Source organism: Sapajus apella, unplaced genomic scaffold (genome assembly GCF_009761245.1).
Source record: "Sapajus apella isolate SASKATOON/1434 unplaced genomic scaffold, GSC_monkey_1.0 scaffold85, whole genome shotgun sequence".
Lineage (NCBI taxonomy): Eukaryota > Metazoa > Chordata > Mammalia > Primates > Cebidae > Sapajus > Sapajus apella.
Genome location: NW_022437025.1, coordinates 5621910 through 5646608, shown reverse-complemented (window position 1 = coordinate 5646608; position 24699 = coordinate 5621910). Strand labels below are relative to the sequence as shown.

Sequence of the window (24699 nt, the reverse complement as noted above, 5' to 3'; positions counted from 1 at the left end):
AGGGCGGCGGGGCGCTGACGGCTGGGGGGGCGGCGGCGGCGGCGGCGGCGGCGGGCCGGGCGGCGGGCGGCGAGCGGGGGAAGATGGCGGAGCTGGGGAAGAAGTACTGCGTGTACTGCCTGGCCGAGGTGAGCCCGCTGCGCTTCCGCTGCACCGAGTGCCAGGACATCGAGCTGTGCCCCGAGTGCTTCTCGGCCGGCGCCGAGATCGGCCACCACCGCCGCTACCACGGCTACCAGCTGGTGGACGGCGGGCGCTTCACGCTCTGGGGGCCCGAGGCCGAGGGCGGCTGGACCAGCCGCGAGGAGCAGCTGCTGCTGGACGCCATCGAGCAGTTCGGCTTCGGAAACTGGGTGAGCGGCGCGACGGGGGCCGGGCCCCGGCTAGGGCGCAGGAAGGCCCGCGCCTCGCCAGTGATCGGGCGCACAGGCAGCTCCGGCCCTGCTCGCTCGCTCCGCACCCCGGAAGGCCCCGGAGGTGGGGAGGGCGACGCTGCCGCTGTACAGTCGGGCACCTGTCGGAACCTACGCCCAGAGAGGCTGTGGCGCGCCCAAGGTCACACAGCCGGGACGGGGCCAAGCGGGGCTTTGAACGCGGGCCGCTGACAGCAGAGCCATTTCCCCCGCCTGCAGGGACGCCGTCACAGGCGTTTGCCGAGTGCAGACGCTGGGCAAGACGCGGTGTCTTACCTGAGTTCGTGGAGGCAGTCAGGCCCACAGACTCGACAGACAGCCCCAGGAGCACCAGGGAAGGAGAAAGGCGGGCACCCCGCGGCTTGTCTCGGGGTCTCTGGTGCGGCCCCGTTCGCTCTCTGTCATTGTCTGCATGTGCCCTGTGTGGTCCGCCAATGCACAGATTCTTTGTGGGCAGCGTGTCTGGTTTGTGCTTGGGTCCCCACAACACCCACGGCATGGGTCGAGTGGTCAGTAAATAATGAAGAAAGGGGTCTGGCCTGGGGCTTTTGCTCTTTACCTCTGAGGTTTCTGTAGGGACGGCTCTGTGGGGGGCGCGGTGAGAACTGGACTGGATCCACTTAGGCTGGCAACATCGTGTGCTAGGCTCTGTCCTTGAGAGAGGAACACGGTTGTTCTGTCTGGGCGGTTCCTCAGCTCTCCTTCCACTCTGGAAGCTTGCATCCGTGTTGGAAAGGAGAAAATCTCTAGCTGTATTCCCACTCATAACCACCACATGTGGCCATGCCAGGCACCCTGAGAAGGAGGGGAGTGAGACATCCCTGGCGCCCTTAGCTTTCCAGAGCCTTCCCCTGCTCCGCCAGGTGCCTGCTTTTCGGAACAGCATCCAGCTCGCTGCCGCCTCTCCAGCAGTCCTGCCTGGGCTGCTTTGATTGCCTTTTGCTTTCCTTTCCTGACAGAGTCTTCAAGGCCGCCTCACATGCCCATTCTGAAGCCTGGAATCTTGGTTCTCCTCCCAGCTCCTTAGAAAAGATGATTCTTTCTGAATCCTTACCTAATGGCTCCCAGCATTGCGATGGCCGTTTTTCAGAAACTTTCCCACCTTGTCCTTCCATGCTTTGCCGATATGCACCGAGCATGTGTTCTGTGCAGATTCTGCAGTGGCGGAGGACTCTGAAGGAACGCAAAGGCCTCATCCTTGCGTTCAGGTAGCTTAAAGTGAGGTATGGACTTGGTCCTAGGCCCAGAGCTCTTGCCTAGCACCAGGCCTCCATGTCCAGCCTCCTCCCTGTGTCCTACCTGCTCTCAGTGCCCTCTCGAAGTAGTCCTTAGTTCCTTGTTCCACTAAGTTCCTGATCCAGTTGATCAGCAGTCTCCTCACAATACCTCCAGAGCGAACCACTTACGGCCGTAGTCGCGGCTCATGTTTCCTTCTCGCCTTGACGGCTTTTGGAGCCTCCTTGTTCATTATTCCCTGGTACCCCATTCCACACACCGTAACCAGAGCAAGCCTCCCCTGACACCGGCCTCAGTGGCTTTTACTTTGATTAAACTCTACAGCCTGCATGGCCTTAGAAGTGTTGAGCAATGACATCTCATCTGTTACCTTCCTTGATCATTTTCTATTTCTTCTACCTAGAGTGCCCTTCCCCCGAATCATGGCCCAAGATTGATCTTTCCACTTAAATATCAGTGCCTCAGAGGGCCCTTCCCTTCACCGTCCCAGCACTTGTCTCTACGTTAGCAGCTAAGGAGGCGGAGAGCCTTGCTGGCCTATCTGTGCGTATGTCGTGAAATTTTCCCTATGGCCGTGGGCAGTTGGCTTTGGACAGACCAGTTTGACTTCAGAGCCTGTGCTCTTAACTACACTGGCTGCACTGCCTTCCCTGTGGCACTGGGGAAAATCCACAAAACACAAGACCCCGGCATCGAAACCATTGATGTGGTTTTGGAAGAAACCAGGTTGGAAGTGGAGCGGCCTCTTTTGGAAAATAATACTTTCCAAACTAATGTGCACACAGATCGCGTGGGAGCTGGTTCAAATGCAGATTCTGACTCAGCTGTTAGAGGAGACAGAGCCAGGAGAGGAAGGGGATGCATGGGGCTTGGGCCTGGTGCACAGAGGGCCTGGCTAGGCTGTGGTCAGGGCCTTCTCCACCGCACCAGCGTGAGGTCAGGGCGAGGCCTGAGAGCCTGCATTGCAGCCAAGGCACAGGGGGTGCGCTGGCCTGTGACCACCCCCGGAGTGCCGTCGAGCTGCCACCTCCCCGGCAGAACCTCGTTGCTTTCCCCCCTGGACTTCACTTTTCCTCCTCTGAGGCTCTTTTGCAGCTCTGAGATGGGTGCTGCTCTTCTGAGCGCGCATCCAGCTGTGTGCACAGAGCTGGCGTGTCCCGCTTCCACATATTTAGCCTCTGCCCGCTGTGGGCTAGGCTCTTCTCGTATAGGTCTTGTGGGATCTTCATAGCAGCCCCAGGGCTGGGTTCTTACCCTTACAGTTGAAGAACAGCAGCTCTAAGAAACTAAGCACCTTGTCCAGGGTTCCATGGCATTTCATGTGATAGAACCAGGAATGAATGCAGGCCTGTGTGACTCCAAAGCCTGGGCCCTAACCCATTCTGTGCAAGAGCATTAAGCAATGTGGGTCAGAGGCTGGGAGGCCATCGGTGCCACTGCAGGAGTGGATAGACTGGAAGGACTTGACCTGATTCACTGGAGATTAGTGTGGGGGAGGGCCTGGGTTCGTGAGCTGGGAGGGTGAGTGTGGAAAGAGATGGTGTGGGGGTTGGGGACAGTGATATGAAGAAAGATGAGGCCTGTTCAGTTCTACTTTCAGATGGCAAATGGTGACACTGGGCCTGGGGCTTGTATTCCTTCATGTGGGATTCATGGGAGAGGGTGGGTTGTGGCCAAATCTGGCAGCATTGTGGTCACACTTTGTACCAGGGCTGGGGCATGGGGCCTGAAGGGAATGGCATACAGCTGAGCAGGGTTAACAGTGACACTTGGGGGCTTGGGGACAGCCTGTGTGCTGGCGTGTGTGTTTGTTAGCGAGGGCCAGAGAGAATGGGTTAAAGGACCTTGGCTACAATGGAGTAGAGTTGGCAAGTGGTGACCCAGAGTCAGATCAGCAGGGTTTGGTGTCCCTAGATGGCTGGTTTGTGATGGGTCTGTGCAGGATTCCAAAAGTTAGAGGCTGCAGGCCCTGCTGGAGCACAGGAGCACAAACACAAGTGACAGCTAAGGGCAAGTCGCAGCTGTGGCAGAGGAGCCAGAGCCGTCAAAGAAACTGGACTGACACTGAGGAGCTTGAGGAGGGCCAGTGCTCCGCTGTAGGGGTGGTCAGGAGGGCTTTGGCGGAGAAGTGGGGTTCAAATGAGTGTGAGAAGTTCTCTGTGAACCATGGAGGGCTTCGTGCACACACATCAACGCTCTTTCCTGGAGCCAGGTGGGGTGTCCTGAGTAGAGCTGCACCCTTTGAGATCATGGTAGACACCCAGGAGGCGGAAGAAGGCCAGATACGTAGATGATCACTGCCTCGTGCATGCATTCATTCTCTCATTCATTCAGGTAGCACTGCCTTAGGGACTGGAATAGCCCAGCCCCTGTGGTGAGAATGGGCTGGGAGTAAGATGGCTGGCTCACCTGGCAGGTGCTGTGTGGGCAACGGGACCTCAGGATGTCCTGCAGAGGGGACATGAAATGGCTGTGCAGGTAGAGGAGAGTGTGGAGGAACGAAGGGTTTTGCATTTTAAGAGTCTGGTGTATTCAGGGCCAGGCAAAATCCAGCTTGGGGTGATGGTGGAAGCTCGTGAAAAGCCCTGGGTGCCAGGTACAAGAGCGTGACTGGGGTTTGAAGCCGGCTGAGGCTCTGTGATCATCCAGGATCTGCTCACCAGTACCAGGCCCTGAGCAGGTGCTGTGACACACCCCTCACTGCCTTCCCGCCCCATAATCCCTGGGACAGATGCTTCCTGCATTTTTATTTTTATTTATTTATTTTTTTGAGACCGAGTCTTGCTCTATCGCCAGGCTGGAGTACGATCTTGGCTCACTGCAACCTCCGCCTCCTGGGTTTAAGTGATTCTCCTGCCTCAGCTTCCCAAGTTGCTGGGACTACAGGCGTGCACCACCATGCCTAGCTAATTTTTTTGTATTTTTAGTAGAGACAGGATGTCATCATGTTGGCCAGGCTAGTCTCAATCTCCTGTCCTTGTGATCCGCCTGCCTTGGCCTCCCAAAGTGCTGGGATTACAGGCGTGAGCCACCGCGCCAGGTGATGCTCCCCACTTTTATAAATGAGGAAACAACTGTGGGTGATGTGGGAATGTGGAATTTGAACCCAGGGCTTCTGACTCCATGCCTAGAACCATCCGTTTCATTGGTTCACCAACCATGCTGCAGGATCCCTGGGATTCCCAGGGGTCCTGCTAGATCTGCTGGATTGTCACCTCTGAGGCCGAGGTCTGGAAATTTGGATGGATGGAAAGAACCCCAGAGAGCTGTGAGGCGCGGTTGGGAACCATGGGAAGGGGGGCCTTACCTTCCTCCCTAGGGCAGAAGCCTCCGGTGCGTCAGCCCCAGCCCCTGAGCATCCTGATGGGGTTCTAGGGATCGCCATTAAGGATGGGCTGGAGGGTGGGGGATAGCCAGGATGGGAGAGTGGCCGGGAGGGGCAGGGCGTGCAGAGGGGGGTCTCCAGCCACTCCAGGCAACTCCAGCCTGCAGCGGGACACCCAGGAGGTTGGCTCACAATGAGTCACCCCTACCCCTAAGCTGCTGAGTCGGGGTGGGGCTGAGAAGCTGCATTTCTAACAACTTTCTGGGTGCTGCTGATGCAACCACCCTGGGACCCCACTTAAGAACCACTGGGGTAGAGTGGTAAGACATGTCTGTCACTTTATAAAACTTCAAAATTATTTTAAAATATATTTATTTGTATTGTGATACAATATGTGTGACATAAAATTTACCATTGGAACGGTTTTTAAGTGTCCAAGTCTGGAAGCATGAAGTCCACTCTCAGTGTTGTGCAGCCACCGCCAGTCACCTCCAGAACTTTCTCATCTTGCCAGACTGAAACTCTCTCCATTCAACACTCACCCCCTCCCCCTTCCGCAGCCCTTGGCACCCCCATTCTACTTCCCATCTGTGGCGCTAGGGACCTCATATGAGTGGGATCCTGCAGCATTTGTCCTTTTCCGCTGGTGTCGTCCACTTCGCATCATGCCCTCGGGGCCAGCTGTGCTTTCATGGTGGAACAGTCCTTGTCATCTGTGTGGCAGAATGTGCTTATCACGCATCTGTGATAGACATTGGGTTGCCTCCACCTCTTGGCGAATGTGAATAAGGCTTGCTATGAACATGGTGTTCAGGGATCGCTTCAAGGTCCTACTTTCAGTTCTTCTGGGTAAATAAAAGTGGAATTGCTAGATTAGGTTCTGTGTGTAATTTTTTTTTTTTTTTAAAGACAGGGTTTCACTCTGTCACCCAGGCTGGAGTGCAGTGGCACAGTCATGGCTCACTGCAGTCTTGACCTGGGCTCAAGTGATCCTCCGACCTCAGCCTCTCAAGTAGTTGGGGTTACAGGCACATCAGCTGCCTAATTTTTAAATTATTTGTAGAGACAGCGTCTTGCCGTGTTGTCCAGGCTGGTCTTGAACTTCTGAGCTCAATGGAACCTCCTGCCTCAGCCCCCTCAAAGTCCTGGGATTAGGCAGAGCCCTTGCACCTGGCTTTGTGATTTTTGAGGAACCGCCATGCTGTTTTCCACAGTGAGAATGCCACTTTTTAATTCTCTGTCACAGGTAACCTTACCTGACCTGAAGGTGTCAGTCACCTTGAGGGCCAATGACAAGTATAAGTCACTAAGGTCTGAGTTCAGAGACCTAGAACTGAGGCTTACAGGGCTTCCCATTGGAAAAGGCTGGGGGCAGTGGCCAGGGACAGTGTGGGCTGCAAAGCCAATGAGTCCCCAGCCTCTGGGATCAGAGGTACATGCCTGCTGAGCTGGGAGGAGACAGGGTGGCTCGGTGTCCTCAAGTCAGCTCTTTAAAGGTGACAGACAAGGCTGGAAGAGGGAAGAGCTGGGGCCGCCGCATGGCCATGACTGAGCTGGTGTGCCAGCCCCAAGGGCTGTTGGCGTTCATGCCTGCCTTGCCACTCTGTCCTGTCGCCAGCTGCAGGTGGCCGTAGTTGACCCAGTGTCTGAGGCTGAGAGACTGGAGGTGCTGGAGTGACTTGGCTCTGGGAGGTGATGAGGACAGCCTAGTCAGCCGGGAGCCCATGGGACATGGAGGCAGGACTTGGAGCTCCTAAGAGGGGCTGGTGGCCTGGGTGGCAGGTGACGGCCAGGCAGGCGACTTGTCAGGGCTCTCTGACCTGTGCAGATGGGAAATGCTGCTGTCTGTGGCCTGCGGCTAATGTGTTTCTTACCTTGCTCTGTCTATGGGGCCGGTGGTTCCCCCCTGTCCTTTAGGACATAGTCCAGTCCCCTGCCCCACGGATTTTGTTTCCTCCTGGCCCTGCAGGGGCAACCCAGTGTGTCCAGCTGCTCGTTAAGGTCTCTGCCCACAGAATGCCCTTCTCTGGCGGGATCCCCTCCCTTACACCCAGGTCCCTGGGGAACTGGGCCTTCCCGGCTTCCTGGCTTTTTGAGGCTTCTTCATTTGAAGAAAAAGGAGCTGGAGCTAGGCCTCCCTTTGGAGATGTAGCACACGCCTCCATCCCAACGCCTGGCCCCAGACCACCAGGGGAAGAAGCCCAGCCCGGGGCCGGGATGAGCTGTCCTCTGCCTCGTCCTTCACAGTCCAAAGGGTTTAGGAAAGGACAGCATTGGGGCCACCGAGGGACAGCAGGGTCACAGGGCTTTGCAGCATCGACCAGGACAGGAGATGCTCCCTGAAGCCTGCAGGGAGCCTCAGGCATAGTGCTGGCTGCGTGAAAGACCTGTGCTTCACTGCACATCGCCGGGCATGGTCAGCCCAGCTGTGGCCTGACCCCAACCTCTCAAACATGGTTGTTACAGAAAGAAGAGCAGAAGCCCAATGGTCCGGCTTTGCTCTGCCTCTTATCACGGCATCAGGAAGCATCTAGGACCCCCTCCTGGTGTGCGCTGCATTGTGAGACGGTGGGGGCGTGTGGTGACGGGCGCGGGCTCCTGGCCACACTGCCTGGCGTTGAAGTGGCTCAGCATTCACTGGCTTCGGGCCCTTGGCAGGGGCTCACCAGCAGGTTTACTTTCCTTATCTGAAAACCAAAGGCTGTAACAACACTCCTCCCCCATGGGAAATGACTTGAGGACTTGGAATGACGGGTGTAGATGCACTTGTCTGCTGTAGTTTTAAATTTCATTGGCAAAACCTGCAATAGATGGGCTGGTAGGTGAGGAAACAAGCTGAGAGGATAGCAAGTGATGGAACAGATTTGAGCCCAGCCCTGGGGGTCACTGGAGGCTTCTTGAGGGATAAACGGGAGCTGCGGGAGGGAAGCGGGCGGTGTCCAGCACTAGGGAAAGCTGCCGAGGTGGAGGGCGTGCTGTGGCCGCACCTGCCTCCTCACCGCCCTACCAGGTGGGCCCTGGCCCTGAGCCTGGGCACTAGGAGTGAAGGGCACTTCCAGCAGGGTGGGTGCTGCTAGGCCTGCAGTGTCTCGCGGGGCCCTGGGAAGCTCCTGAGAGGTGCGAGGCAGGGGCCAAGGACAGAGCTGTAGACCCTGCAGGGTGCACTGAGTCTGGCTGATGCTGGCTGCTTCGTGCTCCCAGACTTCCAGATTTTGGAAGGATTTTGGAGGCTGACCTGGTGTTGCTAGCTTGAACATTTGCCAGGTAAGTATATTTTTTAAAAATCTCTACAAGTGAGAAGTCTTGCAGGCCTCTCCCTGCTAGTCTCACTGGCTTGAGAGACGAGGGCCAATGCCAGGGGTCCCCAGTGACTCACCTTGTAGCCTTGGGTAAGCAACCTGGCAGCACAGAGCCTCTGGGACAAGGTGGACACCTAGCCTCACGTGCCTGGGAACCTAGTGCAGCACCCGTTGGAGGCACCTGGGTACTGGCCTCTGAACCGGGTGTGTATGCAGCAGCCCCTCTGCAGCCTCGGACAGAAGCTGGTGCTGAGGGCGGGAGAGGCGCACAGGCCAAGGCTGACTCTGCCCTTGCTGCCCGCCCGTGGCGGGGAAGCACAGACATGAGGTGCTGGGGTGGCCTTTCCCACACTTCGGGCACCCCGGGATGTTCATCCTCGGTTTCCACCCAACAGGACCCTTTCCTTCCTAAAGGGTGGGTGTCAGGGACTGTTTTTCCATTAGGTAGATAATGGCCTGTAGTTACCTGTCTCAGAGGCCAGTGCAGATCCTGGGGTTCCCTGGCCCCTAGGTGGGGTGGGGAAGAATATGAGCTCCTGGTGGCCTCTGACCCAGCTGCTCCACGAGAGGGGACTCGGCTTGCTATGTGGGGCCCACTCCAGGCCTGAAGCCTTTTCCCACCCATGTGAGGTGTGTGGGGCTGCATGTGTCTCCTCTGCTGGCAGCGACAGGCCCGAGGCTCAGAGATCGGCAGTGACTAGCCTAGGTCACAGAGTGGCGGTAAATGCTGGAGACAGTTGTGATTTGGTATTGCGTTTTAGGCCAAATGTTTGCAGAGGAAATAAAATGAACAGATTTGCTGTAAATAGTGTTGTTTCTAAAAGCAGCAGTCATTGTCCCCATACACCAGATCTTTTTTTTTTTTTTTTTTTCCAACTTTTAGCTCTCATCCCTTTTAAGATTCTCAGATGCCCCGCAGTTGGGTTTTGGCCCTGCCTTCGGTAGTCCCAGTCCTGGGGATCCCTGGCCCCAAGGTGGCAGGTGGTGAGGGATGGGGGGGTCCCAGCACCTTGGCTCCGGGCCTGTGTGCCAAAGGAAGCCCCAGCTGTGGGATCCATTCCTGGAGCCCAGAGCGCTTCTCTCCCAGATGCCAGCTCCTAGTCAGTCATCAGCTTGGGTGGGCTGGCGGGTCTCTCCGGTCCCAGCTGGGCCTTTGGCGGTGCTGCAGGCAGAGCTACAGCACTGGTCCCACACGCTGGCGGGCAGAGGGAGGCGCAGGTGGGGGCTGGGTGGCTGAGAGGCGGTGGCCAGGGAATGAGTGCGCATTTTGGGCAGTTACTTTCTGAAGTGGCTTTAGCGGTTGACTGAGGAAGAGGCCTCTCAGCAGAAGGGAAAGATTGAGGGAGTTACACAGTTTCCTCCCATTAAACCTTATATTTATGGGTTGCCCTCTTGTAGAATGATGAATGCTTTCAGCCGGTGGCAGACTCCTGGCCAGCTGCTTAACCATGGAAGGTGCTAAAATGAAGGCCTGCCCCTTTGAAGAGCCGTGCCCATCACCTGCAGTCACTGCCTGGGAAAGGGCCACGCTAGCCCCCTGTCATGAAGGCCAGGACGGGTGTGTGGCCAGGACAAGTGTCACAGATGTGTCCTGGCCCTTTCTATTTCAGGAGGTGGCAACATGGTAGAATGGGGTCCCCTCCTGCAGACAGCACCCTTGCCCTGGACTCGGCCTGTCCTCGCACCCTGGGACAAGCCCGTTTTCTAGTCTGAATGAGGCTGGTGCAGGCATTCCCTGGCCTGCCCACCTGTGTCCTGCGGTGTTCAGATAGCCCCCGAGAGTGCAGGTTTTATGGGGGGGCAAATGGCAGTACCAGGGGGGCTCCTCTTGTCCCAGGTGGGGAACGAGAACAAAGTCCCGACCTTAGCCAGGGGTTCTGGCCTCAGCTCTGCCAGCAGCTCACCCCAAGAGCTTACACTTCTCTGGGTCTTCACTACTTCATGTACAAAATCACTGCTGTTGCTTCCAACACCTCATCTCTCCCGAGGCCAGCTCACGAGAGAGAGAGTGACTGAGTGCCTTTGGGGAGGGTGGGTAACAGTGCTGTAGGAAGTGCTGTAGGTCAACCTTTGTAAAATCGTTAAGAGAATCTGTGCAGAACCCAAATCTCCCACTCTGATGTTGGAAGTAACTCTGCCCTTTGTCATCGTAGGAAGATATGGCTGCCCACGTCGGTGCTTCGAGGACTCCCCAAGAGGTGATGGAGCATTACGTGAGCATGTACATCCATGGGAACCTGGGGAAGGCCTGCATCCCAGACACCATCCCTAACCGCGTGACAGATCACACCTGTCCCAGTGGGGGCCCCCTCTCACCCAGCCTCACCACCCCGCTGCCCCCACTGGACATCTCCGTGGCTGAGCAGCAGCAGCTGGGCTACATGCCCCTGCGGGACGACTACGAGATTGAGTATGACCAGGATGCTGAGACGCTCATCAGTGGGCTCTCGGTCAACTATGACGACGACGATGTGGAGATCGAGCTGAAGCGCGCGCACGTGGACATGTACGTGCGGAAACTGAAAGAGAGACAGCGGCGGAAGAACATTGCTCGTGACTACAATCTGGTGCCAGCCTTCCTGGGGAAGGACAAGAAGGAGAAGGAAAAGGCACTGAAGCGCAAGATCACCAAGGAGGAGAAGGAGCTGCGCCTGAAGCTAAGGCCTCTGTACCAGTTCATGTCATGCAAGGAGTTTGATGACCTATTTGAAAACATGCACAAAGAAAAAATGCTCAGGGCCAAGATCCGAGAGCTGCAGCGGTACCGGCGAAACGGCATCACCAAGATGGAAGAGTCGGCAGAGTACGAGGCCGCGCGGCACAAACGGGAGAAGAGGAAGGAGAACAAGAACCTAGCGGGCTCCAAGCGGGGAAAGGAGGACAGCAAAGACGGCGAGTTCGCGGCCATCGAGAACCTTCCGGGCTTCGAGCTCCTGTCGGATCGTGAGAAGGTGCTCTGCAGCTCTTTAAACTTGAGTCCAGCCCGCTACGTGACTGTGAAGACTATTATAATTAAAGACCACCTCCAGAAGCGGCAGGGAATCCCCTCCAAAAGCCGCCTTCCTAGCTACCTTGACAAAGTCCTAAAGAAAAGGATTTTGAATTTCCTCACAGAAAGCGGATGGATCTCCAGGGATGCGTCTTGAAGCTGAGATGCTTTGAAAGTCCGTGATGCCCAGACAGCGCGCCAGCCAAAATGACTTGGGGGAGGGGACTTGTTGCTCTTTTTTAAACAAATTGAGTTCCTTTTTTAAGATATAAATTCTTTTCATGGTCCTCTGAAAGAAGCAATAGTAACAGTCTTATACCGGATCATGGGGGAAGCAAATGTGTCCATTTTAACTTAGTCCTGCAAGTCACACACTGAGCGGATGCTCAGCCTTTACCTGTTCAGTTTGGAGCTTATTTTGAGATTGGAGAACTTCCTTTTATTTTGTGAGTGTTCTTCCCTTTGGGTACAAAAGCTATTGTGGGGTACAGGGGCAGTGTTTTCCTGCTGGACCGACAAGCCATCAGTGATCTCCTGGTGACACAAGCTCTTCTCAGGTGGGGCTGCCTGCAGGCTCCCCTTTTCTGAGCCCATGCTGCCCACAGCTGACCCCAGTGCAGCCCCGGGCACACGGCACTTTACATGGGGGCAGCTTGAGCCCAGACTCCTGCTGTGTAGCAGATGAGGAACATCAGGCCAGAGGACAACAGGCTGGCGTTGCCTTGGGAACCGAAGAGGAATCTGTTGGTTGAACACAGCGACCACATGACCACTTGACTACTGGTGGCAGCAGGTTGAGCGTGCAGTTGCCAAATCCCAAAGCTGACCCTGCGCCTCCTTTGAGTATGGCCAGAACCTGCTGGTTCACTTTGGATAGAGCCGTGGGCCTCGGGCGGGCTTGGGAAAGCACGTTAGCGGGAGGTGCGCAGGACACGTGGACCGCCAGGACCTCTCAACCCATTTTCACGGCTGGTCATTGCTGCTTTCAGACGTGCAGCGCATTTCACTTGGAAGAACCCATTGTAAAAAGTTCAAAGCTAAGAGTTCTGGATTCTGGTGTCAGCTTCCTCAGGATTTTCTTCAGTTGCAAGTACCTTTCCACTGAAAATATGAGCACGCCCTCCCAGCTAAGCATCTTTAAGAGTGTTGCCAGGCCCATGCCAGAGCCATCTGACCAGTTGGCTGGTGGCAGTTCTGGTGGAGCACGAGGGAACCCAGGTGGTTCCCCCGAGCCTTGAGCTGCTCTCTGTTCACTGTCTTGAATCACACTCAGAAATGGCTTCTTCCCAGCCCTGCCTACAAGATTTTCTCTGGGGCCCTCTTTCAAGGATGTCCACGGTACCTTCCACCTGAACCTTGAGGAAGTCTTTCGTCTTCCGGCTGCTCAGGGTTCTCCGGTCCAAGACCCTGCTTTAAATGTGGGGTGCCCAGACTCCAGCACTCAACTCTTCCAGGAGGTTCACTTGCCTCTCGGGCCCTGTAGGTACCAGGAGACCGTTTACCTCCCAGAATGTTTGGGCTTGAATTTACATTAAAGTGAAGTTATTTGAAAGAAAGAAAACCTCATCATTTCTAAGGATGACTTAATTATTGTGCCTTTTCCTTTCTTTTTACATCCTTCGGTCCCTTAGGGTAAAATTTTCAGCATTAACTAAAACATTTCAAATATATTGTACATGGCTTTAGTTGTAAAGTATATTGCATGCCGACAGAGAAGTGCTCCCTTTTAGCTAAGCCCAGAACTTCTCTTTTCACAATAAAGTACTGAGCAGTGGTATCATGAGGGCCACCTCCACATTGTCCCCTGCAGAATAAATGCAGATGACAGAAACTCATGTTGTCTACCACTGAACAGTGTTGGAGATGGTGCTGTTTTTACAGTTGTCTTAGCTCCACTGGTTCTCAAAGGGGGGTTCCTGGCCCAGCAGCAGCAGCCCCTAGGAACTTGCTAGAAATGCAGACATGCAGGCCCCACCTGGCCTTCTGAATCAAACTGGGGTGCAAGCAAGCTGTTTTCACAAGCCCTCCAGGTGACTGGATATAAGCTCGCTTGAGAACCATGGGTTTTAGCTATTCTGGTATCTCCCTGATTTTCTACAACACCAGGATCCTAGTTTGGTGAGGTTTTAAATTTAGTCTTATTTTTATATTAAATGATTGCCAGACTTATATGAAGCTTGAAGCAGCAGATGATCCCTGTCAATGTGTATGGCCCAGGCCAAGAGCTGTCAAATGAAAAACTGCTGAAGCAGGTTTCTAGTATGTATATCTTTTTGATGGTATGAAGAATTTATTTAGGCTTGACTGTTTTAAAACACCATATGAATGTATAATTAATTTATGTTAAAGTATTAACCCTTTGTTCCAAGGGAATGGTCATGTGATTGGCTGCTGCTTAGCCCATCGACTGTTCCCGTCACAGTAGTCCTTAGGTCCTAACCTCTGTCGGCAGCTCAGAGCCTCCACATTTATATTTGATTCTCATGATAAATCAGCTACCATAATCCCATGGAATTAGGTCTTGTTAAAATCTAAGCAAACGATCTTTGAGTCAAAAAAGCTGGATAACTCTTCATTGCTGTCTGAATGGCCAACATTCCAAGAATGTATTAAAAACAGCAACACCATTTTGATTACCCTTTTCCATATTAAACAAGTTGAGAACAAAAGTGTGTCACTGTTTGCTTCTTACCTCTCATTTGGAACCTCTTTGGTGTCTTCTCAAAGCCACACAGACTTGGGGGTGAGCCACAGTTCAAACACAGATACAGACTGTCACGTGACATACTTCAGTTTGGTACTTTGTATCAAAGGAGTTTTTCCTCCAGAAAATTATAAAGTTGCTTTCTCTTAAGCAAAAACCCTTTCATGCCAGCTGCTCTCCTCCTTCAAAGCAGCAGAACAGCCAGAGAAAGCGAAGTGAGTCTGAGTCTTTCAGGGAGCCAGGCTGGCTTCCATATGCCTGAGAGCTCCAGTCCTGGTTTTGACTGTCCACACATACACCTGACCCATGCTGCAGCTATGCTAAGGCCAGTAACTACTTCAATGTCTACTGCAAATATGTATTTAATTAAAAGACATTTTCCTGTTACAGGTTGAGTAGGAATTTGAAGTGCTGCAAAATCTGAAACTTTGAACACTGCCATGACATTCAAGATGCTCATTTAGAGCATTTTTTTTTTTTTTTTTAAGAGTTTTGCTCTTGTTGTCCAGGCTGGAGTGCAATGAATGGTGCAACCTCCGCCTCCCGGGTTCAAGTGATTCTCCTGCCTCAGCCTCCCAAGTAGCTGGGATTACAGGCACGTACCACCACGCCCTGCTAATTTTTTTGTATTTTTAGTAGAGACAGGGTTTCTCTGCGTTGGTCAGGCTGGTCTCCTGATCTTAGGTGATCCGCCCACCTTGGCCTCTGAAAGTGCTGGGATTACAGGCGTGACCCACGATGCCCGGCCTAGAGCATTTTGGATTTTGGGATTGGGGACACTTAACTGGTAAGTATAATCAAATAGTCAAGCAGGGAATCTGGTTTCAGTCAATGAGGGACTGCACATCAGAACTCTTACTTTCACTGTGCCTTTTCTATGTTGGGGCATGTTCAGATACACAGGTATCACTGTGTCAACAGTTCCCGACGGTATCAGTCCAATAACATGCTCTGCAGGCTGTGCCCTACAGCTTAGGTGTGGAGCAGACGACACCACCTGTGTTTGTTTTTTAGGTACTCGTGGTGTTCGCAGGAAGAACCTGCCTGATGACACATTTCTCAGAACACATCCCTGTGGTTAAGCCATGCTCAGCTATATTCCAAAATCTGAAGGAAAAAAAACCCCTAAATTTGAGACACTTCTGGTTCTCAGCATTTCAGATGATACCCAACCTATAGTGTTGACTGTGGATGACTGAAACTCAGTGTAAAAAAATGTTCTGCCACCTTAAGCAATATTGCCTCTAGGTTTTATGTCAAGTGCTTTTTAGCAATTGCAGTTGTAGCTGAAAAGGGAGGAAACTGCAAACAGTCATAAAATTAATTACGTTTCCTAGCCTTCGTTTCCGCAGGGCAATGACACACTCACAACAGCACGGCGAGAACAGGCAGCGCTGGAGCTCCCAGTCACGTTTTCTCCAATACACTATGCTGCCTTCGGTTGTTTCTGACCAAATTAAGGTATCTTAATGGAGGAAAGCGTTTGGGAATGGTGTCCCAAGTTGAAATATTATGGGACCATTACCTGCACCTTTTAAAATCAGAAGTGAAATAAACTCTGCCCCATCTTTTCTATGGAGTAAATGGCTTTCATCAGTATCTTCAATTCTAGAAGCACCTCTCCTAGAAGCAAACGCAGCAAAAGGTTAGCTTTTCTCTCGTTCACAAGAGAATCCGATCAGCCTTGTTCTAAGCCCTAGATGACCACGTAAATGAGGAAGACAGCGAGTCCTCTGGCAAGTCCTCAGATCACTTTTGCAAGTCCTGTGCCCTTGCTGTGGCTCCTGGGTGTTTCACATTCACCGGGGGAGTCTGGCTCTCCGTTTCCGTGTAGAAGCATATGCATGTGTGTATGCGTGTGTGCATGCATGCGTCAAGCTGACAGCTTCGGAGCTGGAGCAGAGAATGGAAGGGTAAGTCATGCCTGCCTCAACGGTAAGGATCTCCACCAGAGGACACAAAATTGTTATCAGAAAGTAGGAAAATAAACATTAGGGCTTTAATCCTTTTAAATAAAAATTTTAAATTAAACATCAACATTTAAAGTACACCAAGTGTGCAGTTCTATTTTGAGAAAGTCCATTTTGCCAGGAAATACACCTTGAGGTCGTTAGTAACTAGGTGGATATGATTTAAATGTGTCTGCATTGAGGTGAACAAAACAGGGTAAAATGAACTTGGCCAAGCTCAGTTCCTGGCCAAAGAAAGGTGCTGAGGATTGTCAGTGCCCACACACATTTCTCAGTGGTCAGTTTCAGTCAGCTGTTGACTGATGACAAACGAACTCAGCTCTTCACAAAGATCATACTTTTTTTAAAGTAAGAAAAAGGTTTCAACTCTTGCCTTCCCTTTAATGTATGAAATGTACAATGGGCTAAGTATGCCAAGTCACTCACGCACCGCAGGGAGCTCTGGGAACAGTCAGTGTAGACTGGCGCGTCCAGGCAGCCAAACGAAATTCCCTAAGATTTTTATTTATTTAAAATACTTTGGTGTCAGGAGAGTCTGGGCAGACACGTTACTCATGATGCTCCGGACACCCGGCGGGGCCCACTGAGCTCTTCACAAAGTCTGTGGAAATAGTCAACGTGTGGCACTAACAATCAGGGTTCAGTAACGCAACTGTGCAACCGGCTTCATTTTCTGTTTAGCCACTAGTTACTTCACTTTCCAACAAGGTTTGGGAAAAGGTCAAACGTGCTCATAGATGAAAAACAATGACGCAGCCTTGGGAGTTACAGCGTTAAAAACGCCCACCCCATCAATGGCCGCTAAGCCTCCTTCACCACCCCCACCAGGGCGGGTCTCAGAGTGCGCCCGTGCAGCTTGTACCCCACCTTGCTAACTAGGGCCACTGTGCCCGGCTCCTTCCCCTCTACCGGCGTGTGGAACAAGGCCTCATGTTCGTAAGGGTCGAACTTGGCTCCGACAGGGTTCAGCTTGAGCAAGCCATGCTTGGTGAACACCTTCTGGATCTGGACTTCAGTCATGACCAGCCCCTCATAGAGGTTCTTCAGGTGAGGGTTATCGTCCTTAATTTCTTCTTTTGGAACACACTGCGTTGCCTTCTCCAGAACGTCCGCCACCTCCAACAAGTCCTTGCAGAAAGCCTGAATGCCTGGATGAAGTGAAAGGAGATCATTTGCACTCCATACCAATGCACCAGGCAGTTCCAAACTGTGAGCACTGCTGACCTGATGGGTAGGCAATTTAATAACTTGTCAAATCAGTCGCCTCAGAATTCCAATAGTTTGGTAATTTTCAGAAACACCACCACAAAACCCCAAAGTTATTTATGGGATGAGACCTAGAATTTACTAAAACATGAAGAAAGGAGCGCAGCAGAGGGGAAAATACCCTTGAGACATTCAGGCCCAGATGTCAAGTAAGCAGTAAGACACGGAGGACTGGAACGTGGAGGATCTGCGCCAGAAGCGAGACCTGTGTGTGGATGCCACGAAGCCCACGGGAGTATGCAAGTTACTCAGGGGCCACAGCAGCGGGGGAGAGGCCTGGTACTGAGTCCCCAAGAGCCTAGACATTTACAGGTCAGAAAGGTTAAGAGCCAACAAAGCATATTACCATAAAGAGAGGCATAATAGCAAGAAACAGGCCACAGCATCCAGGAAAAACTGTTTCAGGGAGCGCTTCAGCCTCTGCATGCGCAGTGACTCTGGCTCTGTTTTCACGTGGCCTCTCACCCTGTCTGGCCTGGGGCAAACCACTGACCCTCCCTTGAGTTAGGTTCTGCATCCCTAACACCAACTGTCAGTCATGCAGAGACCCACGGCCAGTGCTCAAACACCAGCCTGTGGAGTTGGGAGCCTGGGTTATTTACCAGCTTTGTGATGTGTGGCAGATCACTAACCCTCAGTGATCTCAACTGTAAAATGGGAACGACAGTAACAAAAATATCCAAAGGTGGCAATGCATACAGCATGTGGGAGTTCTAAAGTGATGCCAGTGTTGCCTCCGGAGGGCATCAGGGGCCGGCCTGCTGCAGGCTCCCACTGAGGTCTCTGTGTGGCGTGGACATGCTAGTCACAATCCTTCATGCAGGGGCTGCCAGTGCTGGGCCCGCCCCACAGCCTGGCTCTCTGACACTGCCACATGCACGGCACCCCCGCCCCGATGGCCTCTGTTCCAGAACCCACACCACGCTGTGTTTACAGTACCGTATAGTTTTGCCTCCTCCACCAATTTTTGGCTCCTCTGCCGCAGGTTCTCAGTGTCTGCCAAAGCTCGTTTATATTTTTCCTAAAAGAAAAAAAGGAAAAGGGAGATTTATATTACTATGAGACAAAGTCATAGGAAAGCAAGCCGTTTGTAGGATGAGACCCAGAATTTACTAAATTTACTAAATATAACTAACTCTGAGTCAAAACAGAAATGGCATTTATTATTACCTTTGAGATGTGACTAAGGAGTCCAACTTAATGAAAGCTGCACTCACAATCCTTTCATGTTCAATGCTGCCCAGAGGTGGCTCAGTTCAAATACTCCTTGTGTGATCATCCGAGTTCTAGTATACTCCTCATGTCTCACCACCTTCCTGTAAGCTCACTCATTTGAGCTTTTCTTTTTTTTGGAGACAAGATCTCACTCTATCGCCCAGGCTGGAGTGCAGTGGTGTGATCTCAGCTCACTGTAGCCTCAACCTCCCGGGCTCAAGCAGTCCTCCCACCTCAGCCTCCTGGGTTGCTGGGACTACAGGAGGGCACCATCATGCCCAGCTAACTTTGTATTTTTTAGAGACGGAGTCTCACTATGTTGCCCAAGCTGGTCTTGAGCTCCTGCGATACTCTCGCCTCAGCCTTCCAAAGTGCCATCAGGGAGGTAAGGCACCGTGCCCGCTGGCTTTTCTCTCTTTAACATTTCTCGGATTGCTCTGTGGGGGCCTCTACACTGCATCTATCTGCAGTCTTCAGACAATCACTGCACAGTGGCGAGGGGCAGGGGCCCCAAGTCCAGATGCTCCCGGCTCGAGCCCTGGCTCTGCACCTGGCAGCAAGAATGAGCACAGGTAACGGGCGTGGGATGGTGCAAGCACTCAGCGTCTGATGTCATTCTCAAACCTTTAAGGAACTTGATTTGTGCCACCCATGTGTTTTTACATACATGCAGTAATAATCCATATAACTAATTCATAAAACCCCTACCTGCCTATGAGAGCATGACATAAAACCACTCCTGCCCCCAACTCTTGTACTTAGAATTTTCTGCTTCTTCTGCTAAGTTCCAGCCTAAACAACCTTATTGAGTAGTCCTCATTTGTAAAGACGATTTTAAGTTTTAATTCAACGACAAATACAGCGTGTAACGATTATTCTCTTGCTGGAACCAGAGCTGCACAGGATTTGGGTTCTAGTCCTTGCTTTGGCAGTAACTGGCCACCTGAGCCCACTGCAGGCTATGGACAACAGCTGAACTCTGGCTTTGGTCTGTCACCAGTGAAACCTGGAACCTTTATGTTGCCCACGGGAGAAACAGTTCAGCCGAGCCCGTGCCCACAGGAGCCTGACAGTCCTCACCACAGTCTCCTTCAGCTGCTCCTCCAACTTGACCTTCTGTTCCAGGAGGGTCTTCTCTGTAGCAGGAGGATCTGCCTTCTGTTCACTCTGACCCACGTCTTCTTCCAGGTTCTGGCCACTGTTCTTCTGTTTCGTAGCTGTGCACAGTAACCGTGGAGAGGGCCTACAGAGACGTCCACATGGAAGAAATGAAGACTTTGTTTCTGTGCTTATTAAAGTCAGATGTATGATTTTAGAAACTTAAAATAACTTGCAACCTCCGCCTCCTGGGTTCAAGCAATTCTCCTGCCTCAGCCTCCAAAGTAGCTGGGATTACAGACCTGTGCCACCACACCCAGCTAACTTTTTATATCTTCAGTAGAGTTGGGGTTTCCCCATGTTGGCCAAGCTGGTCTTCAACTCCTGACCATGTGATCCACCCGCCTCGGCCTCCCAAAGTGCTGGGATTATAGGTGTGAGCCACCGTGCCTGGCAACTTAAAATAACTTCAAACTATTTAATATTACTTGGGGAAAAAACACTTCTCTTAGATCAATAAAGGCACACTGTACATGACACATAAAAGCTATGCCCGTAAATAAATAGTAAATATAATATAATGTGCCTTTACCAGATCACAGATAAACATATATATATATATATTTTAGAGACAGGGTCTCTCTCTCTCTCATATATATATACATATATATATATATATATATATTTTTTTTTTTTTTTGAGACAGAATCTTGCTCTGTCACCCAGACTGGAGTACAGTGCAACATCTGTCTCCTGGGTTCAAGAGAGCCTCCCACCTCAGCCTCCTGAGTATCTGGGACTACAGGTGCTCATCACCACACCCGGCTAGTTTTTGAATTTTTAGTAGACAGGGGTTTTCACTATGTTGGCCAAGCTGGTCTTGAACTACTGACCTCAAGTGATCCACCCGCCTTGGCTTCCCAAAATGCTAGGATTACAGGCATGAGCCACCTCGCTTGGTCTCTCTCTATGAATTTTTAGAGACAGGGTCTCACTGCCACCCAAGCTAGAGTACAGTGGTACAATCATAACTCACTGTAACCCTGAACTCCTGGGCTGAAGTGATCTTCCCACCTCAGCCTCCCAGAGTGCTGGCATTACAGGCATGAGCCACTGTGCCTGGTCTTTTTTTATTTATATAAGATTTTCTGTAGCATATGCCTAAGCTCACACGCCAATGTGCCAAGTTATAGTATTTTGTATAGAACAGACTAACCTCCTCTTTCCGTTCTAAGGTGACTTCTGAGCCAGCCAGCCCAGACCTCACCACATATTTATGTAATAGCTACTACTAGAGGTGAGGCCCATTGCTGATCCTGATGACAAAGATAGACCCAGCAGATCTTGCCCACAGGGTACTTGCCACCATGCAAAAAAAGACATCTAAACACAAAGAAATGTAATTTGGGATTTAAAAATGATTAAGGCTGGGTGCAGTGGCTCACACCTATAATCCCGGCACTTTGGGAGGCTGAGGCTGGTGAATCACCTGAGGTCAGGAGTTCAAGACCAGCCTGACCAACATGGAGAAACCCTATCTCTATTAAAAATACAAAATTAGCCAGGCGTGGTGGCACATGCCTGTAAACCCAGCTGCTTGGGAGGCTGAGGCAGAATAATCGCTTGAACCCGGGAAGCAGAGGTTGCAGTGAGCCGAGATCGTGCCATTGCACTCCAGCCTGGGCAACAAGAGCAAAACTCCGTCTCAAAAAAAAAAAAAAAAAAAAAAAAAAGTGATTGAAAAAAAAAAAAGGAACTAAGTGCTTTGGGAGGCTCAGAGTAGGAGGACACACCTAGCTTGGGGAAGGGAAGACCATGAAAGGCTTTGAAGGATAGTTAAGAGTTACACAAAAGGGATCAGAGGTGGGACTGGGTCAGGGTAGATGCAGCTTCAGGAAGAGGAAACTGCTTGGTCAAAGGCATGGACAGGAAAGCGTGGGGTATGTACAGGTGAAAGAGACCAAGAACTCTAAAACCAATATTGCAAGTGACTTAAGGCATTATCCAATTCTATGCCCACCAGGAAAAGGTTAAGTGATAAGCCCAGGTCACAAAGCCATTAATGAATGATAAAGTCTTAAAACCTACATTTCTTCACCAGGACCAGAGAAACTCTTTTTTTTTTTTTTTTGACATGCAGTCTCACTGTCACTTAGGCTAGAGTGCAGTGGCACGATCTCCGCTCACTGCGACCTCCGCCTGCCGGGTTCAAGCAATTCTCCTGCCTCAGCCTCCTGAGTAGCTGGGACTACAGGCATGTGCTGCCATGCCCGGCTAATTTTTTGTATTTTTAGTAGAGAAGGGGTTTCACCATGCTGGCCAGGGTAGTCTCAAATTCCTGACTCCATGATCTACCCACCTCAGCCTCCCAAAGTACTGTGACTACAGGCGTGAGCCACTACAACCAGCCTGAGGAACTCTTTTTAAATTATGCCACAGTCCAATCTGAGAATAAACTATGATCGATTTTCTTCCCAGATTAAAACAGGGAGACCTGTCAGCACATAGAATTCACAGGCAAGGTGGTTTACTGCAGCACTGTGGAGTGACAAGTTGGAAACAATGTTTGTCAGTGAAGAAATGGTTGAATAAACTTGCTAACACAATCTGGAATATTATACAGGACTAAAAATGAGTTAAGGCTGGGCGGTGGCTCACACTTGTAATTCCGGCACTTTGGCAGGCTGAGGAGGGTGGATCATGAGGTCAGGAGATCACGACCAGCCTGGCCAACATAGTGAAACCCTGTCTCTGCTAATACAAAAATTAGTTGGGCATGGTGGTCGGCACCTGTAATCCCAGCTACCGGCAGGCTGAAGCAGGAGTATCCCTTGAATCCAGGAGGCAGAGGATGCAGTGAGCTGAGCTCTCGCCACTGCACTCCAGCCTGGGCAACAGAGCAACACTTCATCTCAAAGAAAAAAAGAGTTACATTGGTATTTCATGGACACACTTTGGGTGTTTGTTAAGAAATGCAACTTACAGAGAAATACACAAAACAGGATTCCATTTTTGTAAAGACAAACTAGAAATCCTGTGTACTTATTCATGTTTTAGATCTGTCAAAAGAAGTGGAGTGGGGGGGATCCATTACAATCTTGCCATGGGGGTGGAAAGTGATGACCTTTTTATTTTTACTCTTGTGATTTAAAAAGCTAAGATCTAAATAAAAACTGAGTGCACTGTGAGGGAGGCCCACCTCCCTCTCCAGCTGTTCTGTCTGGGGGTGTGACAGCCACCAGCCTTTCTGCAGGTCAGCTCTGCACAGACCCCTTTTGAAGCACAGCCAACACAAGGTGTGGACAGGAATGCAACAGGACCCAGACTCAGTACCGTCTCGCTCTGCAGAGGGAAACTGAGTCTCAGAGAGCCTGGTTTCCCTGAGAGCTATGACCGTCAGTCAGCTCTCCTGACTCTCCCTAGTTGAGCATCTTTCCACAAAACTACCATTCCAGAGACAGAAACGATGCTGACTTGCTGGTCACTTTCCTGGCAATTAATTCCAATACAAAACCACTAACTACTTGACCAAAGTCTTTTTATTCAAGTATTCCACGTGGGTTGCTGCTCTTGGCTCCCAAGATTCTAAGACATAGTTTATTAAGCTAGCACTCACCCCTTAATCACCTCCACTGAAAGTGATCTTCACCTCACCTGCCTGCTCTTCTTCATGGAAAAGCACATTTCACTGCCCAGCTTTTAACTCAATTTGGCCCTCAGTGGCTTCTCTTATCAATAACTTGGTTCTAGGCAATTCCTCCAGTAAACAACACGCTAAGTACTTGCCATACTAATTTCTGGGGTAGAACTTTTAAAAACCAGAAGCGGCAGGATTTAAAAAAAAAAAAAAAAGAGGGCACTGGCTTTCATGGCCCTCAGGCCCGAAGCGTGCGCTTGTCTAAACAAACTCTTCGCCCAGCAGTGGCACAGGATCGACTGATCTTTTGACCTCAGACGCTGGAGAAGGCGAAGTGATGAAATTCAAGGCTGAGTGGAAAAAGCCCGTGAACGGGCAACACGCGCCTTCCGACACGAACTTCCCGGGCACCGCTGTGGCCCCGGCTTCCAGCCGCCGCACGGAAATATGAGTAACCACAGCTCCTACCCAGGGCACACCCGGCCGGGCTCGACCTTGCTACGTGACTGACCTTGGACAAGCTTTTTCAACCGCACAAGTGCGTCGCCCGCAGGCCCTGGCCCTCACGCGCACGTGGGCCACCGTCCCCTCCACACCGGACGCCCCCGCGCTGCGGTCCTCTCCTCCTAACAAGGCGCCCGCCCACTCCACGCTACCCGTCCAGGCAGCCATGCTCGGCCTTTCCCAAGCCTAGAGCGGGCAGCCTGGCCGCAGAGCAGGCCCCGGCAGGGCGGTCCGGATGCCGCAGCCGGGAACCGCGAGCCCGCAGACGCCCAGCTCCAGGGCCGAGGCTGGGAAGGAGTTCCCGGGGCCGGGAAAGGCCCCAGTCGGAGCAGGGGTTCGCGCTCCCACCTCAGCCCGGGAATGCCGAGTGATCCTTACCTGAGAGACAACGCCAAAGCCGGAAGACTGCGCTGCACCAGCCGCACGCACTGAGCCGCCATGACTGCCACTACCTGCCGCCGTCGCCGCGCACGCATCAGGCATGCGCGTAGGCAGCTGTAGCCTCTTCTCCGCCCCACTACTTTGCCTCAGCCAATCCGTAACCGCTTTTTCTGTTATGGACAGGCAAGAGTCACCAATAATTGTGGGTCACGGAAGACCGTCTTCATCCCTCCCTGTGGGCGGGGCCTGAGGCTTCCCGGCGCCCCCGAAGAGGTGAAAGGTGAAGAATAGGGCGGAGCCTCCGGTGGGCGGGGCGATGCCGGGAGAAGACCGTCTTCTTCCCTCCCTGTGGGCGGGGCCTGAGGCTTCCCGGCGCCCCCGAAGAGGTGAAAGGTGAAGTATGGGGCGGAGCCTCCAGTGGGCGGGGCGATGCCGGGAGAAGCCAATGAAGAGGCAGCGTGAGGGGGCGGGGCCGGCGCCGGGGTCGGAGGCCTGTGCCCGTAGCGGGCCGGGAGGGACCTGTGAGCACGGTTTTGGGTAGAAGCGCAGTGCCGGCTTCCGGCTTCCCGGGCAGCTCCCACACCTGTGCGGACGCCCCTGGCCTGCCTTTGCTCTGGCTCTGGGAACGGGCGTGGGGAGCCCTGTTCACCCTCACACCCCGG

The 24699-nt window shown here is 52.2% G+C and overlaps 2 protein-coding genes across 3 annotated transcripts; one reads left to right on the top strand and one right to left on the bottom strand.

Annotated features, from left to right (window-relative positions):
• Nucleotides 1–8: 8 nt before the first annotated feature.
• TADA2B (transcriptional adaptor 2B) lies at nucleotides 9–13931 on the top strand. Of its 2 annotated transcripts, none has more exons than XM_032254117.1 (2): nucleotides 9–353; nucleotides 10427–13931. In XM_032254117.1, exons 1-2 carry the CDS (start codon nucleotides 84–86, stop codon nucleotides 11417–11419), a joined length of 1263 nt encoding a protein of 420 aa, XP_032110008.1. In that variant the 5' UTR covers nucleotides 9–83; the 3' UTR covers nucleotides 11420–13931. The 2 variants fall into 2 exon arrangements, with proteins under 2 accessions (XP_032110008.1, XP_032110009.1); XM_032254118.1 differs by having other exon boundaries at nucleotides 43–128.
• A 2012-nt stretch (nucleotides 13932–15943) lies between these two features.
• GRPEL1 (GrpE like 1, mitochondrial) lies at nucleotides 15944–24261 on the bottom strand. Its single transcript, XM_032254119.1, has 4 exons — nucleotides 24035–24261; nucleotides 19498–19660; nucleotides 18142–18223; nucleotides 15944–17084 (listed from the first exon to the last, which is right to left on the bottom strand). The coding sequence occupies exons 1-4, from the start codon at nucleotides 24130–24132 to the stop codon at nucleotides 16738–16740; spliced, it is 690 nt and encodes a 229-aa protein (XP_032110010.1). The 5' UTR covers nucleotides 24133–24261; the 3' UTR covers nucleotides 15944–16737.
• Nucleotides 24262–24699: the final 438 nt, after the last annotated feature.

Bases quoted from the DNA above. Each gene is read 5' to 3' on its own strand.
- TADA2B (XM_032254117.1), top strand. From the start codon at position 84: ATGGCGGAGCTGGGGAAGAAGTACTGCGTGTACTGCCTGGCCGAGGTG. The intron at 354-10,426 runs GTGAGCGGCGCG...TTGTCATCGTAG, and splicing joins AGTTCGGCTTCGGAAACTGG to GAAGATATGGCTGCCCACGT.
- GRPEL1 (XM_032254119.1), bottom strand. From the start codon at position 24,132: ATGCGTGCGCGGCGACGGCGGCAGGTAGTGGCAGTCATGGCGGCTCAG. The intron at 18,224-19,497 runs GTGAGGACTGTC...TTTTTCTTTTAG, and splicing joins AGCAGCTGAAGGAGACTGTG to GAAAAATATAAACGAGCTTT. The intron at 17,085-18,141 runs GTACTGTAAACA...CACTTCATCCAG, and splicing joins GGAGGAGGCAAAACTATACG to GCATTCAGGCTTTCTGCAAG.